The sequence below is a fragment of the Planococcus citri genome, chromosome 4 (assembly GCF_950023065.1).
Source record: "Planococcus citri chromosome 4, ihPlaCitr1.1, whole genome shotgun sequence".
NCBI lineage: Eukaryota > Metazoa > Arthropoda > Insecta > Hemiptera > Pseudococcidae > Planococcus > Planococcus citri.
In genome coordinates, this window is record NC_088680.1 from 9,251,049 (window position 1) to 9,269,453 (window position 18,405).

Genomic DNA, 18,405 nt, shown 5'->3' on the forward strand with positions numbered 1-18,405 from the left:
TGAGGTATTTTGAAAAACTCAAAATTGAAAAAAAAACAAACGAGCCTGAGCAAAGCGGGAGCAAAAAGCTTTCAAATTCAAAAATTCATTTTTTGAAAAGTACGAGTTAAAAAAAAGTTTCTTCATGCAGGGAGGAATTCATTTTTCTGATTTAAACTTTGAACATTTCTTGAATTTGAAAAAGAAGGTTCTCAGGTGGATATTTTCAATATTTATATTTCCGCGCTACACTGAAAGTAAAACTACCTAGAATTAGGCGGCATAATGCGATAATTGGCAGAAAAAAAAACTGAAAACTGAAACCAAAAACCCAAAAAAACCAAATAAAAGTACCAAAAAACTAAAAACCAAAAACCAATTATCAAAAGGTGAAAACTGAACTGAAACCAAAAACCAAAAATCAATTTGATATGAGGAAATATGCCTTCATCGCCTTAGTGATGATTAAAAGAAGCATTGTCATGGCGATGATAAAAATAATAGCTCCCTTAAACTGCAAGTATGGTAATGTGATAACTCCTACTACATCGCTATTCCCACTACTATGTTTTATGACAATTCAATGTCATCAATATCCGCGGCAAGCGCATCGAACGATGCACCTACGACTATAAATAGAGCAACACGGCCACGAGCCAAACTAGTTGTATTTAAAATGGGTTGAATTGCCTAATAAGTTGCATTTATATTGATCTTAGATTCGGCAAACGTGCGAGCCGGTTCTTGGTCACAAAGTGTATTTATGAATGTTAGAAGCGGATGAGTTCCCATTACAGGGATACTCATCTCCTATTTTCTCCGATGTTACCCACTTTATCAAATGGATAATTCCGTTTCTTTCGTGATTGAAATAATGATCATATTTAGTCGCGTCTACTCTGGGTATTTCTCCGATCCTGCCGGCCATCAGAAATACTTCTCGTCAGAAAAGGCACCTAGTGTAATACATTTCTGCCGACGGGCCTAGTATTAGTGAGCCCCCCTGAAAGAGGCAGAAAACATGGACAGTGTATGTACCTGGTGAGTAAGTCACCATTTATTCCAAAATTGTGTACAGTTTCACAGGGTATGTAGGTAATTACCGCTTATTTTCCATTAAAGTATATTTATTATAGTTTAATTTATTAACGCGTGTTGTAAAGTAGAAGCCAGAGCTTTTACTTATTATAGAACAACCCTATAGTTATTCTATATTCTATGACCTTTTAATGTGTATTTTTTAATATTATTTCTGATTAACAATAAACATATTATCACTTTTGTGTAAATAGTATGAGCTTTATTGGTGGTCAGAGATTATTGCTGTGAAGGGTAGATGGTATGACTGAAACCTCTCCGATGTATTGAGCTATCCAGGCAAGGTTAATATTCCCTACCTAAGGGAATATTTCTCAACTTAATCACGTAGGTAGGAATTCAGGTAATTTCTCTCTTACCAAGTTATGCCAGATCTCACTCTATCAAATTTATTTCAGCTTTCAACCCCTGATTTGTACAAGTAACTCATTCGCAAACGAATCGATTTGTATAGGTGACTCGTTCGCGAACGAATCGATTCATATAAGTGATTCGAATCGATTCATTTACTCAATTTTTGGCGAATCCTTCACGAACGAATTGAATTATTTTTTGTGAATCATTCGCGAACGAATTGATTCATAAATTAAAGAATTAATCGATTCGTTGGCGAATGGTTCTTTCAAAAAATTGATCAATTTGTTCATGAATGATTCACCAAAAATAGGAATCGACCATATCGTGCAGGTCTAGTGAGATTTCAAGTTTCATTGAAATCGGTTCAGCCATTTTCTTGGTAGGTAATGAGTTTTGAAAAATTTCGAAAACAAATTTTGTTGCTCGATGAACTTGAAAGCTTTGAGCTTTTGGAACTTGATGATGATGGTAAAATGTGCGGCTAGTAGTCTAGTTGTAAAATTTCAAATTTGATCAAAATTGGTTCAGCCGTTCATCCTGAGAAATTCAATTTTGAAATCATAAAAGTGAAAAATGTCGAAAAAAATTTTGTTGCTCGAAAACTTACAAGCTTTGAACTTATGGAATTTGATGATGATGGCGAAATGTCCGGCAAGTATTGCGAAAAAATGAGTACCTACCTATAACTTTTTGTGCCAATAATCCCCAAAAATTGATCATTTTTGTTAAAACTGTCCAAATTTCGTTTTCTTTAAAAAAATCTCGCTTTTTGAGCTAAAATGCTAAGATTTTTACTTTTTTTTTTTCAAATAATTACCAAAAAGTATCGGTTTCTTTACCAATACTTGCCACATACCTGTAGTACCTATCACTTTTTCTCCACCAAGTTTCAAAAAGTCCTGCTTTTCGAAAAAAAAGTCCCACCATTTTAGCAAAATTGCTCGATAATAAAATATAATAATTTGTAAAAAGACTCACTTGGCATTTGGCAATAATTGCTTTTTGGCCAGAAATTACAAACATGTTCTCTTGGTTGCCAATTTTCTGTTTTTTTTTATTTTTTATTTCTTTTTATCACTTTCGAAATTTTTGATTGACGTAGGATCTGAAATTATATCTCTTAAAACTGGGTCATCCCCCCCCCCCAAGTAGGTTGGTAAGAGCTAGAGTCAAAAATACGTACTTTTTTCAAAATGTGCCCTCTTTGAGAACCCGTGTCTCCAGGGACACCCCTTGGAGCTGAACATTTTTCTGAATAACATTCAGTTCAAAATGAAGGTCTCAAGCCCACATTTTCTTTCCGTGATCCACCCTAACATGATATTTTTGTTCTGTTTTTGAAGGTAGGCACTGAGTTTGATATTTTTTTTTGAAGATGATCAATGATGGCTTGAGATAGGTTCTAAATATGTAATCTCATTTTAATTTTTAAAATCACCCTATACATGAGCCCTCCACGTCTTGAGTTGGAAAAAATCAAAAAAACCTGAAATAAAGAAGATCAGCAGAACATTATTTCAATTCCAGACTCAGATTATGTATCCTATTTTTGACCCCCCCCCCCAACCATTCCTCTTTTATATATACTATTTTATGTAAGTACGTACATTTATTATTTTGAAAATGCAGTTTTATTAATTTTGTTGAATTGATGTTTTGCTTGTTACAGATTATTAATCGGTTCTTGGTAAAATATGAAAAAATATTGGTCCATTTAAACGCACGTTGAAGATGATGTTAAAGGTAAATATTGATTAATTTTTTCATAAGAATATCACTTTTGTAGGTACTTATTATAATAGCTAAGAAGGTAGAGTTTGTTAGTTTTACAACCATGATGTGTCTAGCGAAATGTGTCCAAAAACTCCAAATTTTGTTACATGGTCGTTGCATACACGTTCAATCAAATTTGCTACCTATTGTAAATCGTTATCGCGAAATAGCTCAAACTCATAGAAATGCAGCACATTGGATAACTGTCTTAAACTGTTACGATTTGATCTATGACCTACATTATTCGAATAAAAAACTTTATGACATTAAAGCTCCCAAATTAGAGCTTAATAAGGTCACTGTGGAACTTCTAGAAGGTGAAAATGGAATACTGTGATTTCCGCTTAATGTGTTATCCGTTAATAGAGAAATTCGCTTAATAGAGTTGAAATGGGTTGGAACAGAACGTTTGCATCTTTTTACATGCAAGTTTTTTCGCGTATAATAGTGAAAATGAGCATTGCACTTGGTTAATAGAGTGGACTACTCTTTAAAAGTTGGAGAAAATCATGAATTTCAGCAAAATTTAACAAAAATTGGATGAAAAAATGTTGAAATTGATGAAAATTAGCAAGAGATGATGAAATTTTTGTAAAAATTTATAAAAATTGTAAAAAAACGTGTTCAAAGTGTATTAAAACATTAACCGTAACTAAAAAACACAAACAGTATTGAAATCACCTATAAAAAACATCAAAAAGTGATACAACTTCAACAAAATTTGGAATTTTGCAGTTTTTTTCACATCGGTTATTAGAGTTTTTCGCTTAATAGAGTTGAACATGCCTTGGACCAACGCGCCCACATTAAGCGGAACCCACTGTATATACCTCCGCCACAGAAGAGGATAAATTTGATACAAGATTACAGCCATTTGAGCTGAAATTCTTGGACGCAAATATTCCTGAACTTCATCAAAGACTTAGGGACATTGCATGTTATCGAAAGAGAAATATGACATGCAAACGAATTATGGAAATTCTCGTGGAAAAAATTCCTCCAACGACTCTTTTTCGAATTTTTTGTTGAATTTCGGCCTCAACTCTGCTTCAGCTTGAATCAACCTTTTTTAATTCATTTGATTTACAACTGGCCAACTTTTCTTGACCATCCCAACGCAGTAAAATGTTATCACTTTCTAAATCAAATACTTAAGTTCACCTTTTCCAAAATGTTTGAAAACAGGGTCAAAAAATAATTTATTAAAAAAAAAAATATCATGTATAAATTACTCACATCACGTTTATGTAGACATCTTTGTTAAACTTGATTGATTTCTGGACCTGCATTAGCCTTTTGCATCTCGCCTAAAATAAAATACTTTCGTTCTCCAATAGAAATTCCCTTCTTGCTGAACAAAGATTTAAATGTAGCTTTAAAATCTCGATTCAGAGTATAAAATATGATAAAAGTAACAGATGCATTCAGGCAATTCAGTGTATGGAGTATTGCTGCCAGGGTACGAATGCATTTCAAATGGATTATTGTGTATTCGCTGCGAATCACAAATACTGAATCCAGTATCCCTCTTGGAATGTGATTACTTAAACACAATATGATAATTATCAGCAGTATGATTATCGATCTACCATTTTGATCTTTTGTTTTGACGTTTCCTATGTTCGTATTTTGAATATTTGAAGGTAGACTTGAAGATTGATGTGGTCCTTTTTTCGTCAAAAGAGTAGCAATGAGTCTGCAAAAACAAAAACAAAACAACACGATTAATTCCTCTCTTGATTAACCCTGATTTACTGCATTTATACTGAATTCTCAATTATTCTCATTGTTTGATTTTACATATTATTGTGCCTACTTACTTGAAACTCAATATTAGCAGTATGACTGATGGTAACAATTGGTGCAGCACTCCATTGATTATCATTGCAATTAAAAACTGAATCGAATCATGTTCAAGCGAGGGCATATAAATAATTATCTTTTCATCTATGCTGATTGTTTTAATAAAATAAGATAGATACAGTGGCACACCAAGCAAAATACACATTATGTATCCAACTATCGCTACATTCCGTGTAGTTTTCATATTGCACCATTGGCGTTCCTTCAATGGGGATACTATCCCTATGTATTTCCATACAGCCAGAGTCACTATAAAATACACCGATATGAAGTGAAAAGTGAGGATGAATTCTGTACTGCGCATTGAAAACAGAGCTCTTGTATAAGTCCATACTTGGTTGTTGGATACAAGAGCATTATATTGTGTGAATTGTATCCACGAATTTGGAATAATCGCCAATATCATTAATAAGTCTGCGAATGCTAAATGAGCGAATATCAGGTTCGTAGGCGAGATCATGTTTCTTCTTGTAAACACCAGTATGTTGAATAGATTGAATATCGAACCAATTACGCCTGTTGATATATCGACGTAGCCTTGCATGTTCCTCATGTAGTATTCTCCAATTGCCACCAATGTAGTTCCACAAAATGGCTCTTGAGTTGACATCTTGATTTATAAACACTCAAAAAAATAAACTAGAATACCTATTTCAATTGGAACTCGCGAATTTAATTTTTTAAACTTTGAATAATCATCGCATAGTTGCCGAACACATCGTTAAATTGAATTTCAACTTAAACATAGTTTTCAATATAGGTATGAGAAAAGTTCAACGAATCGAATACATACAATACTCGCGACGTGTTTTCCCACAAAGAGCATCATTTCGCGGTTTATTTCATTCGTGTACTGCAGTAAGTACTGGTAAAGAGGTACAGAATTTTTTACTGTCGTATTTTTTACGAACTGATAAGCGATAATTGATTCTTGGAAGAATATTTTAGTACATTTCAACTGTCGATGGACAAATTGCATTGATGCAATGCTTTCGGTAATACCCAGTTCGTATCAAGGATGACTATTACGTCATTGTTTTTTTTCTTTATCACTATTGCTATGGGACTTCTATTTTTTTTTACGAGTTTGTGAAAAATATTGTAGCATCGTTGGGTATGTCTTTCGGTTTTTCTGAGCGTATTCTTTGATGAGTTCCTCTCACTATGCTCGATGCAGTTTTTTTTTTATATTTCAAAATCGAAATTTTCGATTAGGTATTGTACATTTAAATTCTAATATTGTGTTGTCAAAAAATGAACTCATTGCAAAAAATATCGGTTTTTATACCTCTCAAAATACGAATTTTTTAAAAATTTGTTGCCCTCGATTCTCGCTTGGGCTTCTATTTTTTTTTCCAAAATGAGATCAAACTTTTATAAAAATCTATTAGCTATTCAAATTTTAAGAAACATTATTTTTCTACTTCTCGAGATTAGTTTTTGCATTCACTCCGCTCCGGGACTGTTTCATTTTCATTTTCAAAATTAAAACTAAAATTTTGAGCTAAAAAAGTGAAATTTTTTTTAAACATAATTTTTTTACTTCTTGAAATACGAATTTTTAAAAGCTTTTGCCCCCGCTTTGCTCGGGCCAATTTCTATCTCTTTTCTGAACCAAAAAAAAAAAAAAAAACATTTTTAAAACTTCCAAAAATTTAAAAGGGAAAATAACAATTTTTTATAAGCCCTAATGCGAATTATATCAATTGGTAAAATTTTCATTTCATTTTTCATTTCGCTTTAAAAACTCGTCGTTTTGTTCAGAAAAATTGGTATTTTTTCTCATGGTAAATTTTTGACCCCCCCCCTCCCCCACCCTCCCTACCAAAAATCACTTCTAGTTTTGTTCATGTCTTGTTGACTACTTTGCACAACTTGCATCCAAGTATCCGAACCTGAGAAAAAATAGGACGAGAAAGATTCTTAACGCTCATTCGGTGCATTCCCCAGGGACCCCCCTCTCCCACCGACCCAGTCCGCCTTTGGTTTCTCGATTTCCTTCTATAGATATATATTATTTTAATATTCGAGATTTTCATTTTAAATTTTAAATTTCATTCCATAGTTTCATTTTTGAGTTGCTGATTTTATTTTCGAGGTTTTTGGTTTCACTTATGTTTTATTTCATTTTCAAATTTTTGTTCTAATTTTCAAAATTTGTTAATTCGTTTTTCGGTTTTTGATTTTATTATACCTACTTAGGCTAGGTTTAAATTTTATTTCTCTGTTTCACTTTCAGATTTTAATGTTACATTTTTAAGATTTCGATTCAATTTTATTTTTCCACTTCTGAGGTTTCACTTTCAAAATTCTCGAATTCGATCTCAATTTTCAGTTTCATTTACAGAGTATTCAATCAGATTTTTGGACTTTTTGATTTTGTATTCGGTTTGCATTATCATTTGTAGAATTTTCAATTTTATCTTATTTTCAGATTCAGAGTTTTATTCTGTTGTGTTTTCAACTGCTTATTTCATTTTTAGGAGTTTTCACTTTTAATTTTGGATTGTCCATTCGGAGTTCAAAATCTGAGCGTTCACTCTTGTAGTTTTCAATTTCATCAATAATTTCTAATTTCATTTTCAGTATTTTGGTTTCACTTTCCGATTTATCAATCAACTTTTTTTCAACTAAAACGTTCCAAAAAGTTTCATTTTTTTGCAACAAAAATTGCTCAAAAAAACCTGATTTTTAATAAAGAATTGTAAAGTCTTGCTTTTTGATAAAATTATTCAGAATATTGTGATCCCCCCCTTAAAAAAAAACTCAAAACTTGCCAATAATTGTGGCTTTATGCAAAACAATCCAAAAATTGTCAAAAATTATCACATTCTAATAATTGACAAAAATTTTGTTTTTCAACAAATTGCTCAAAAGTTTTACTTTCTTGCTAAAATATGGTAAGAAGCCTTGACTTCAAATAAAATTATTTATTGCCAAAATATCGCCTTCTTCTGAAAATAGCAAAAAAAAGTCTCGCTTTTGTCTAAATGCCCAAAACGTCTCTTTACTCAACTTTCACAATAAATAATTCCAAAAAGTTTGCATTTTGCCCCACCGAAAGTAACCCAAGAGTTTCACTTCTTTTGCAAGAACCTCCCAAAAAGTGTCCTCTTCCATTAAAAAGTTGAAAAAATCTCACTTTTTTGACAACAATTTTGAAAAAGAATCAACTTTTTTCCAATAATTGCTGCAAAATTCTGCTTTTTGGTAAAATTTCAGATCTTAATTTTGCCAAAAATGGGCAAAAATCGCTGTTTTTTTTTTACCAAATTGGCTGAAAATTTTCACTGGAATTCTAAAAATACAATCTCAATAGTTGTTTTTTTTTGGCAAAGATTGCAGTCTTATAGGAAATCATGCTTTTGCATCAAAAAGTTACAAAAAGTTTCATTTTTTTGGTAAAAAAAAACCTGATTTTTAATGAAGTTGATGTGTTGCTTTTTGATAAAATTCTCGATTTTTAACAAAATTTATCAAAATATTGTGATTTCCACGCCCTCCCCCCACCCATCAAATACTCAAAAATTGTTAAAAATTGTCGTTTTTTGCAACAAAAAAAAATGCAACATGACTCGCTTTTTTAGCGTTGAAATTGCAAAAAAATTCTGTTTTTTGCTAAAATAGTCAAAATCTCCGTTTTTTGCAAAAGTTATGAAAATTAATCACTTTTTCAAAAATTTTTGATTTTAAGCAAGTTGTCGAAAATTGTTACATTTTTGCTAAAAATTTGTAAAAAGCCTTCACTTTGGATAATATTTGCCAAAATTACCCGAAAGTCTCACCATTTTGTTTAAATGACAAAAAAGTCTCATTTCTTGCCGAAAATTGCTGAAAAATTGTCGCTTTTTACAAAAAAATCCAACTAGTCTCGCTTTTCTCCAGAAATTTCTGAAAAAGGCCTTCGTTTTGCTAAAATTGTCAAAGTTTGTCAAAAGATGTTTTTCTTTTTTCCAGAAATTGCAAACATTTTCATTTTGTTGCAAAAAATTTCCAAAAAACTCTTTTATTAAAAAGCTGTAAACGAAGCAGTCCAACTTTTTTGTGCCAATTTATGATTTTTTTCCTGCATTAAAATGTTTTGCTGTCGTTTTGGCACTTTTTTTGTCACTTTTTCGATTTTTTTTTCACCAGAAAAATTGGTTAAAAGCCCCTCTTGAGGGGTTTGCCTGTGATTTGAACGGAACTGCTGTTTTTTGGAACAGTAGGCATGGTCTGGAAATTCCTGTACCAAAATTTCAGATGTTTTTCGATTTTTGAAATTATTTTTTTGAAAATTCAAAATTGAACAGGATTATAAATGACTTTGGATTTGGGGGGGGGGAGGACATCTCGAGTGCATTTTTTTGGACCAACATTCTTCAGTTACTCAAAAGAATACGCTCGAGGTGTAGGTACATGTGCAAATCGGACTAAGTAAATGTAGGTAATAAACTCGTAAAATAGGTCGAGAATAATCCATAACTAAATTTTTAGCTCCCCTAATTAATTTTCAAGCTTTCTGAAGAAATTTGAAAGTTCTTCAGGAATAAAAAGTTACGCTAGAAGCTCTAGAATGGCTCAAAATAATGAAATTCCGATTCTTAGGCCCTGAAAAACTTCCATATGAACATAGAATTTTTGATTTTTTTCACTTTATAAGGTGAAGTGCCCAAATATGGCCACCTATCCCAAAGTGACCATTTTGGTGTTCAGTTGGAAAAATTAGAGCCAAGTTGGGAAGCATTTGGTACTAATTAGGCATACAGACTGAAATTGATTATAAAAATATATTTATAACTTAAATGTTTTGTCGGAGTAAAAAAACTTTGCTTAATCAATACAATAATTTTGGGAATATTCCAATGAGTAGTTGTGAAGTATAAAGAGTCGTATCATGCTAAGTTTTGTTTGGCATTGGCAATTCCTTATCATCACTGTAAAAGTTGAATTTCTCAAATTAAGTAGGTATCTACCTTCACTAAACTCGTTCAACTTTTGAACTTTCGTCAGTTTTTCCTTCATTGCTCAATGCAGAGTAATTTTGTCTCCAAAAAGAAATATTGTTTTTGTCGAACAAAGATTTAAATGTGACTTTGAAATCTTGATCCATCGTGTAAAATACTATAAATGTGACCGATATAATGATGCGGTACAAAAACCCGAATGTCAACGACAAGCTGTCAAAGCACCCGAAGTGAATAATTTTAAATTTATCACTGTTAAAAACTGCTTGTACTAAATCAGTTAATCCCGAAGGAATTATGTAAATTAAACGTAATGCCACAACAGTTGTCAATATGATTATTGATGGATCGGTTTGTTGCTTCATTTCGAGATTTTCAACATTTGAAGACACGCTTTGTTCTTGTTTTTTTCTCAGCCGAAGAGCCATCAATCTGAAAAACAAAACAAGATTACTATTTTGTAACCTTTCTTAATATTAAAGGTTAATGAACCAAGAGTTGGGTTCATCGATTACTTGCCTAAAACACAATATTGGTAACACCACCGATGGTACTAATTTGTACAGCACTCCTCTGATAATGCGTGGGATCCAGAACAGAATTGTATCACTTTTAACATAATGTTGGTAAATCTTGGTTCGACTATTTATAACAGTTGTTTGAATATGATGCGAGGAAAACAACAGAATTCCAAACAAAAAGCATATTTTGTACCCGGTCGAGACTACATTTCGTGTAGTTTTCATATCGCACCATTCACATTCCTTCTGAGGGTGTACTACAGCTATGTATTTCCATATTGCTAGCATCGTAATAAGGTATACAGATGTGAAGTGAAAAATCGCCGACGATTCTTGGCTGAATATTGAAAGAACTGCTTGCGTGTAAGTCCACGATTCCCCCACATAAGTGTTGTAATATGTGAAGTTCACCCATGAGCTGAGGATGAGGGCTAATAATCCTGAGAAATCTACGATGGCTAAATGAGTGAATATTAGGTTCATCGGTGATGTCATGTTTCTCCTTGTGATCACCAGTATGATGAATATGTTGAGGATTAAACCAATTACGCATATTGGTATATCTACGTAGCCTTGTATTATGGCGCGGTAGTAAAATCGAACGTTGTCTATTGCATCTCCGCAAAATGGTTCTTCATCTGGCTTCTTCATTTTTTCAAATCACCAATTGGTACTCAATCGTACATAAAAGGATGAGGATTCAGTAAATTGGAAATTCACTTATTAATTCATTTTTTTTAAAAACGAGCACACTTTTTGAAATATTACTTACACATTTTTTTCTATGTTGTAACGAATACAGCACGCATTACATAATAGGTACTTACGAACTGTGTTTTCCCCCAGCACATACGAGTACCTAGCATTAAATAGTTCACGATTTATCTCGTATCTTATCATATCCTGGCAGAGTTGATTTTTTGCTATTATCATATTTTTTGTCCACTTACTAGAGTGATAACCAACACTTGAAAAAATATGGAGTATCGCAATACCAATCGTTAGTGTTTAATTGTATGTAGGTATCTACCTAGTTTTGTGTGATTTCACCCCATATAATTTTACGTAAGAAATGAGGCACCCTGTTAAAAGTAATTCCATTCGAGTTTCATTCACGTTTAATGTTCATCTTCTGCTTTTATTTGCAGAAATTATTATTACAATTATTGTTGAATTGACCTCCCAGTTACTGAAAAGTGAAAATTACCATAAATTGGTGAAAAAATTGGAATAATGAAGCAACATTTTGCGAAAATTGCTTGCAAATTTGTTGAAATGCCATAAAAATGGTTTTATGTAATTGGCTGAAAATTGATAAAACATTGTAAAAAAAATCGAGCAAAATATCGCAAGAATGCTCAATTATGAAAAATTGATCAATCATCGAAAGCCTTTTAAAATTCATTTTTAATCCTCAGTGTTTGATTTAATTTTCAGTTTTCAATTTCAATTCCTTGTTTTCATTTCATTTTCATTTTTTATTTTCGAAGAATCTTACGTGCTTCATTTTCAAAGTTTTTCAGTTCACATTCTTACCTATTCAGGGTGTCTAACAGTAAAAGATCGCAAAAGTCAAATTTGAATTTTAAAAACTTATTTAATTATTATTCGATATAGTCTGAAGTACTTCCTATTTATACCAAATGTTAATTTCATTGAATTAGAAATGATGTTTTCAATTTTTTTCCTATTTCTTTAGCACAAAATGTGTATGTTGTGGAGGGAGAAATATTCAGAAAAACCCAAAAACCATCATAAAATAAAAAATTAAATTTTTTATTTTGAAGTTTTTGATTTTTCACCAAGAGTTCAAAAATGGAAATTTTTGAATCTTGATTTCTTTGAAGATAAGAAAATGTAGACTAATTCAAATCCTCTTTGGCCATCTGGATATCGAATTCATACACTCTCATTCTCTTGGAAAAATAGTGATGGAAATATTGGTGATGTCAAAATGATATCTCTCGCGATTCTATAACTAGCTCATGGAGATCTCAGGATCGGACGAATCGCGGATGTAAAATGGGTTCCCTCCCCAATATTTAAATATTTATAATACGTGGGGTTAAAGTTGGATTAATTGAAGCCTGAGCTAAGATATGATTGAACTTTCGACAGAATGATATATTTGGGGTAAAGTTGGAAATATTCATTGAATTCAAGTCACGAAAGTTGAATAAAAGTCCAAGACAAATTCACATTTAGGACATTTATTCTTATACTTAAGGGATAAAACAAAGACAAATATAAAAAGGATCGCAACCATGGGGAATTTTGGGAATACTTAAACTAGGAGTAACAAAAAGGAAAATAAATATTTAAAAAAAAGAAAAAAGAAAGGAAGACACCCTGCGCGATGCGTCTGTACTTAAACCTAAAATGCACGTCCTGAGCGATACGTAATTTTCAAACAAAAAAAGAAAATAAAGAAAGACAATGTGAGCCAAGGTCTTGAAACTTAAATCTAAAGTTGGAATGTAAACCAAGGCAACTTGTTATTAAAACCTATCTCTGTGCATTTCAAAGAGTGATCTGAGACAGCTGAAGATTCACTAATTGACCCATAGGGACTTAACTTGAGAAACGATGTCATCACAGATGATGACAAAGTCCGAGGCTGCAGATGCCAAAATTCATCAAAGTCCAATAAATCCCGAACTGAAGGAAGCTAAAGCTGGAAACAGTAGGAAATACAGTTGGAAATATTGAGCTAAAGATGGATTTATTGGTCTCTTCTGGCAAATGGACTCCAGCCCATTCACGGAGATGGAAGTAAAGTTGGATCTATACTTGGTGGCGTCGATGTCTGCAGTCCTACCTAAATTGTCTCGGATCAGAGCTTTTATAACTGCGCTTTTTACGAGAAATTGGACGGGGGAATGTATGCAGTCAGTGGCGCACGCGCTCAACGCTTCTAGCGGCGCTATCTTTCACGGCTGGCGCTAGAATTACGTCATGTTCGATTATACTCGGCGATATTCGTGTTGAACTGGTTTTCTATTGGTTGTTATCGCGAGAGTAGTGGACAGCTTGGCGCCACCACCTAAAAAATGATGATGTAATCGAGTATAATCGGCTATGTTTGATAATTTCTTGATTATAATTGGACGTAAGCGCCACCACCACTGAGTAGGAAGTTTAAATTGTCGCGGCCTGGTCACTGACGTCATAATCCGTCACTAAAATGATCGAAAATCTGTCGCTTAGGGGGTAGAAAAATATTCCGCTGCTATGGGTAATGAGAATTTTTCTCCCAATTAGGAGACAGGAACATTTTCTCCTATTAAGGTGACTGAACTTTTCGTTTGTAAATTTCTCCCAGTGTAGGTGACGGATAAAAATATTTTTCTCCCACATATGTGGGAGAACTGCGTGTATTTTTCTCCCACTACAATGTATTTCATACATTTTTCATGTCACATGGGAACTACTGAAAGTTGGCCAAAAATTCCCTTCAAAAAAATAAACTTTATTGGAAACAGAGTTTATAAAAGTCACGATATTTTTCGATTTTATTTTGATTTTTTCATCAAATTTTCAAATTTTCGAATTTCAGTTCAAGTTTTTGTCCTTATTTCGATTTTCAATTTTTTTCACTTTATTTTCAGGATTCTCTACCTCATTTTCATTTGTTGCTTTCATTATTTTCAAAGACTCCTAATTTATGTATTTTCAGATATGTACTTAGTTTGAATTCAGTAATGATTTAATGTTTCACGTTTCAATTTTAATTTCAAAGTTTTTGATTTTATTTTCAGTTTTTCATTGAATTTTCAAAATTTTTCAATTCAAGTCCCAGGTGACAACGTATGCAATAATTTTAATTTTGGTTTTTGATTATATTTGAAGTTATCAATTTCATGTCCATGGTTTTTTATTTTATTTTCATTTTTGGTGTTATATAATTTTTTAGTTTTCAATTTTTTCCCATCAGCAGTTTTCGGTTTTATTTTCAGAATTTTCGATTTATTAAAAAAGAGAAAAACTTTTTGAAGTTATCGAACAATTTTCAAAAGTTTAGTAAATTCAAATTTTAACCCTGGCTCCTTCAATTTCCAGGTTAAACTCGTGTTAAAACCAGTTTTGGTAATAATTAGCTACAGATTGGGGATTTTTTCTGTAATTCGATAATTCTTGCATGATAAATACGAGTACATAGTTATGTATAATAATCAATCTTGCTTAATCTAACACAGTACTTTTATAGAAAATAGGAATAATGTAGGTGTAGGACGTAGGTAAATGTGAGCTAATTTTTTCTCAAACATGCGTCAAAAGTTCAAATTTCCGTCTTCATTTTACCATAAAGGTTGTTTTTCCAAAGTTGTCTAATTTTGCTAAACTCCATTAGTTTCTGAGCTTTCATCATTTCTTCTCATATTATTCAAAACAAAGTAGTTTTGTTTCCCAATGAAAATATTGCATTTTTCGAACAAAGATTTGAATGTGGCTCTGAAATCTTGATCCATGGTGTAATATACGACAAATGTGACACACTTATTAAAGCAATTCAAAATACTGAGTATACCTAATAAACTATTAGTGCATGGCCTATAAATGGAGTATTTATCTCGTGTTAAAACTACGTATAATAAATCGAGTAATCCTAATGGAATGACAAAACTCAAACATAATGTCACTATTATTATCAATATAATTACTGATCCTTTGATTTGTTGCTTCGTTTCGACATTGTCTGTGCGGTTTTCAACATTTGAAGAGAGATTTGGGTGTTCTTTTTTCATCCGCAGAACAACAAACAATCTAAAAAAACAAAATCAGATTTTCTAACGCTTTCTCTACCTGCCAAATTGTATTTATAGTATTTACGCCAAGTCATAAAAAAGAGCTCTAGAAAAAGAATTCTCCGGGTCTTTATGAAAATTTCCAAAAAAGTGTGATACCTTGCCAAAAAAGAACTAAAAATTTTTGCGTTCGTGCAAAAAATGCCAAATACTTCACTTTTTATTTTCAAAAATTCGCCAAAAAACTTTGCCTTTCTGCAAAAATTGTCCAAATTCTTCTTTTTGCCAATATTTTACAAAAAAAAAAACATTTTTTTACCAAAACATTGCTAACAAATAATTTTGCCAGTAATATCCAAAATCAAGTTTCAAAAAATTGGCAAAAAGTTTCACTTTTTTGTGGCATTACTATAAATTGCCACTTTCTTCAAAAAAAAAATCCAAGAGGTCATTTTTTTAGAAAAATTCCTCAAGTTTCGCGTTTTTGTCAAAATCTTATTTTATGCCAAAAATATTATTTGCTAAAAATTGACAAAAATCTCGTTTTTCACCAAAATTCTGAAAAATTTCACTTTTTGTCCAACGTGTAACATTCCACGAATTGTCAAAAAAGTTTTACTGTTTTCCAAAACCTACTGAAAATTGCGACTTTTCTGCCCAAAAATTGTCGAATAGTCTCTCCCTTTTGCTGAAGTTGTCAAAATCTTACTTTTGTGGCCAGAAATTATCAAAAATGCTCACTTTTTGCGAAAAATCGATGAAAACTTTCGTAAGATTTCAATTTAAAGTGTCTCACTTTTTTTCCTCGAAAATTTTCCAAGTCTTGATTCATTTTAATTGGTCTCAAAGTGCATTTGAAATGAAGTAAAGTGAACCCTCCTCCCGGTGTCCATTCATGGAAATTTAGCCTGTTTTATGTTCTCAAAAAAGGTCCTCAGATTGATCTTTTTTTATTGACTTGGCGTGTTCATTAGCTGTAAGTTTGCTTCGATTACTTACCTAACACTTGATATTCCTAGTACTACTGATGGCAATAAATCGAACAATAGTCCTCTGATGATCATCGAGATTTCAACTGCGATCGGATCGACTTCATCAAAGGGCACATGAATATATTCCGTACCCGCCTTATCCAGGCTATACGTTACCACATGATGTGATAAATGCAACGGTATAGCAAGCAAAACACATGCAATGTAAACCGCCATAACTGTATTGCGGGTTGTTTTCATATTGCACCATTGGCGTTCCTTCGATGGAGAGAATACAGCTATGTATTTCCATATTGCCAGCATCATTATAAGACACACTGATACGTGGTGAGAAATGTTGATCAATTCTTTGCTGCGCAAATAAAGTGCTGCGGCGGTGTAAGTAGATGCTTTGTAAGATTCATTTCTGTAATATGCGACAACCGTTACCCATACGTGAAGAATGTACGCTAATAACATAGATAAATCCGCAAATGCCAAATGAGTGAATATCAAGTTCACCGGTGAAATCATATTCCTTCTTGTGAACACCAGTATGTTGAATATGTTGAAGATGACACCGATTATGCATATTGGTGTCTCTATATATCCTTGAATATTGTACAAGTAATAATAATGAGCATCTGCTAATGTGGTTTCACAAAATGGTTCTTCAGCTGACATCTCGATTTTTTAAATTATTTGTACCAATGCTCGGGAGCGAAATTTTATGATTCAAAAACAAATTCAATTTTTCAAATAGGTAGGTACGTATCACTAGTTATGAAAAAACACTTCTTTACATACCTTTATTCACTAGCAAAGACAAATCTTCTTCAGTTTTTTAAAAAAAGTCGCAACGAATACAGCACTCAGTGAATTATGCTCGCGAAATGTTTTCTTTTTTTCGCAGAGAAGTGCATTAGTTTGCGATTTATCTCGTGTCTCAGTCATAATGCGGTGGTGTGGATTGTTTTGCTGTTATCATTATTTTTATCAACTGATCGTGATAATTAATACAAAGTATCGAGTATTCCCATTTTTAGCGATTAATTGTGCAGAGAATTTCTCGCTATCTTGTCCCAAGCTGATAAGTTTATGTGAGAAACGAAGCACGTTTTTTGAAAAATGATGTGATAAGTTTCTGCAGTTTTATAATGGAAAGCTTTTTATAGTTTGGTTCGGAGTTTTCGGATTGATTTTCAGTTTTGATTTCATTTTCATAGACTCCTACTTTATTTTGGTTTTTGATTCAGTTTTAAGGGTTTTTTATTTTTCATTTTCAGTTTTTTATTCATTTTTCAGAATTTTTTAATTCAATTCCGAATTTTTAATTTCACTTGAGAGTTTAATTTTAATTAGGTATATATTTTCGGTTTTTTGAATATTTTTTCAATTTCATTTTCAGAATAAGTATTCAAATTTCAGGTTTTCCGTTTTCAATGTTATTTTTGAAGTTTTCGGTTTGATTCCATTTTCAGCTTTTTATTTCATTTTCTGAGTTTTCACTTTATTTTCAGAGTTTCTAATATTATTTTGGAGTTGGTTTTCAAATTTTTTTCGTGAAAATACTCAATTTGATTCTATGTTTTCAATTTCATTTTCGGAGTTTTCAGTTTTATTCTACCTTTTTTGATTTGATGCTCAGCGAGTTTTCATTTTTAGTTTTTCATTTCATCTTCAGATTTTCGCTTGTACTTTCACTTTTTGATTTAATTTCATGTTTTTGATCCAATTTTTCAAATTTTTTAGCTTTATTTTCGGTTTACGATTTTATTTTCAGTTTTTGATTTTCGTTTTCAATTTTTGGAAACTATCTGTTTATCTTCAGAGTCTTCAAATTTTTTTAAAATCCATTTTCAGTGTTTCGTTTAGTTTCCAAGTTTTTTTCCCCATTTTCGGATCTGTTATTCCATTTTTGGTGGTTTCCATTTAATTTTCACTTTTCGATTTCACTTTACATTGAGTTTTCAATTTTACTTTCACTTTTTGATGGAATCTGCTTCGTGATTTTCAATTTTACTTTTTGAACTCGTCATTTCGTTTTTAGAATTTTCTTTTTCATGTCCAGAGTTTCACAATTTACTTTCAGAGTTTTCAATTATTATACTCTCATCTCTTAATTTTTTTTTGTCAATTAATCATGTAATTG

The 18,405-nt window shown here is 32.1% G+C and overlaps 3 protein-coding genes across 4 annotated transcripts; all 3 read right to left on the bottom strand.

Moving 5' to 3' along the window:
- Nucleotides 1–4,379: 4,379 nt before the first annotated feature.
- On the bottom strand, nt 4,380–6,113 carry LOC135844011 (uncharacterized). Its single transcript, XM_065362081.1, has 2 exons — nt 5,028–6,113; nt 4,380–4,903 (listed from the first exon to the last, which is right to left on the bottom strand). Exons 1-2 carry the CDS (start codon nt 5,678–5,680, stop codon nt 4,468–4,470), a joined length of 1,089 nt encoding a protein of 362 aa, XP_065218153.1. The 5' UTR covers nt 5,681–6,113; the 3' UTR covers nt 4,380–4,467.
- A 3,712-nt stretch (nt 6,114–9,825) lies between these two features.
- Nucleotides 9,826–11,395, bottom strand: LOC135844317 (G-protein coupled receptor dmsr-1-like). Its single transcript, XM_065362479.1, has 2 exons — nt 10,536–11,395; nt 9,826–10,448 (listed from the first exon to the last, which is right to left on the bottom strand). The coding sequence occupies exons 1-2, from the start codon at nt 11,186–11,188 to the stop codon at nt 10,031–10,033; spliced, it is 1,071 nt and encodes a 356-aa protein (XP_065218551.1). The 5' UTR covers nt 11,189–11,395; the 3' UTR covers nt 9,826–10,030.
- Nucleotides 11,396–14,641: 3,246 nt separating this feature from the next.
- LOC135843867 (G-protein coupled receptor dmsr-1-like) lies at nt 14,642–17,205 on the bottom strand. 2 transcript variants are annotated; one of them, XR_010558392.1, is made up of 3 exons: nt 17,061–17,205; nt 16,282–16,680; nt 14,642–15,301 (listed from the first exon to the last, which is right to left on the bottom strand). XR_010558392.1 is itself a non-coding variant. In XM_065361906.1 (2 exons), exons 1-2 carry the CDS (start codon nt 16,935–16,937, stop codon nt 14,875–14,877), a joined length of 1,083 nt encoding a protein of 360 aa, XP_065217978.1. In that variant the 5' UTR covers nt 16,938–17,199; the 3' UTR covers nt 14,642–14,874. The 2 variants fall into 2 exon arrangements, 1 of the variants encoding a protein (XP_065217978.1); XM_065361906.1 differs by having other exon boundaries at nt 16,282–17,199.
- Nucleotides 17,206–18,405: the final 1,200 nt, after the last annotated feature.

What these genes read in the sequence shown, in the direction of transcription:
- LOC135844317 (XM_065362479.1), bottom strand. Translation starts at nt 11,188, where the DNA reads ATGAAGAAGCCAGATGAAGAACCATTTTGCGGAGATGCAATAGACAAC. An exon ending in TTACCAATATTGTGTTTTAG is followed by an intron (nt 10,449 to 10,535) that starts GCAAGTAATCGA and finishes TTTGTTTTTCAG; the next exon opens with ATTGATGGCTCTTCGGCTGA.
- LOC135844011 (XM_065362081.1), bottom strand. Translation starts at nt 5,680, where the DNA reads ATGTCAACTCAAGAGCCATTTTGTGGAACTACATTGGTGGCAATTGGA. An exon ending in CTGCTAATATTGAGTTTCAA is followed by an intron (nt 4,904 to 5,027) that starts GTAAGTAGGCAC and finishes TTGTTTTTGCAG; the next exon opens with ACTCATTGCTACTCTTTTGA.
- LOC135843867 (XM_065361906.1), bottom strand. Translation starts at nt 16,937, where the DNA reads ATGTCAGCTGAAGAACCATTTTGTGAAACCACATTAGCAGATGCTCAT. An exon ending in CTAGGAATATCAAGTGTTAG is followed by an intron (nt 15,302 to 16,281) that starts GTAAGTAATCGA and finishes TTGTTTTTTTAG; the next exon opens with ATTGTTTGTTGTTCTGCGGA.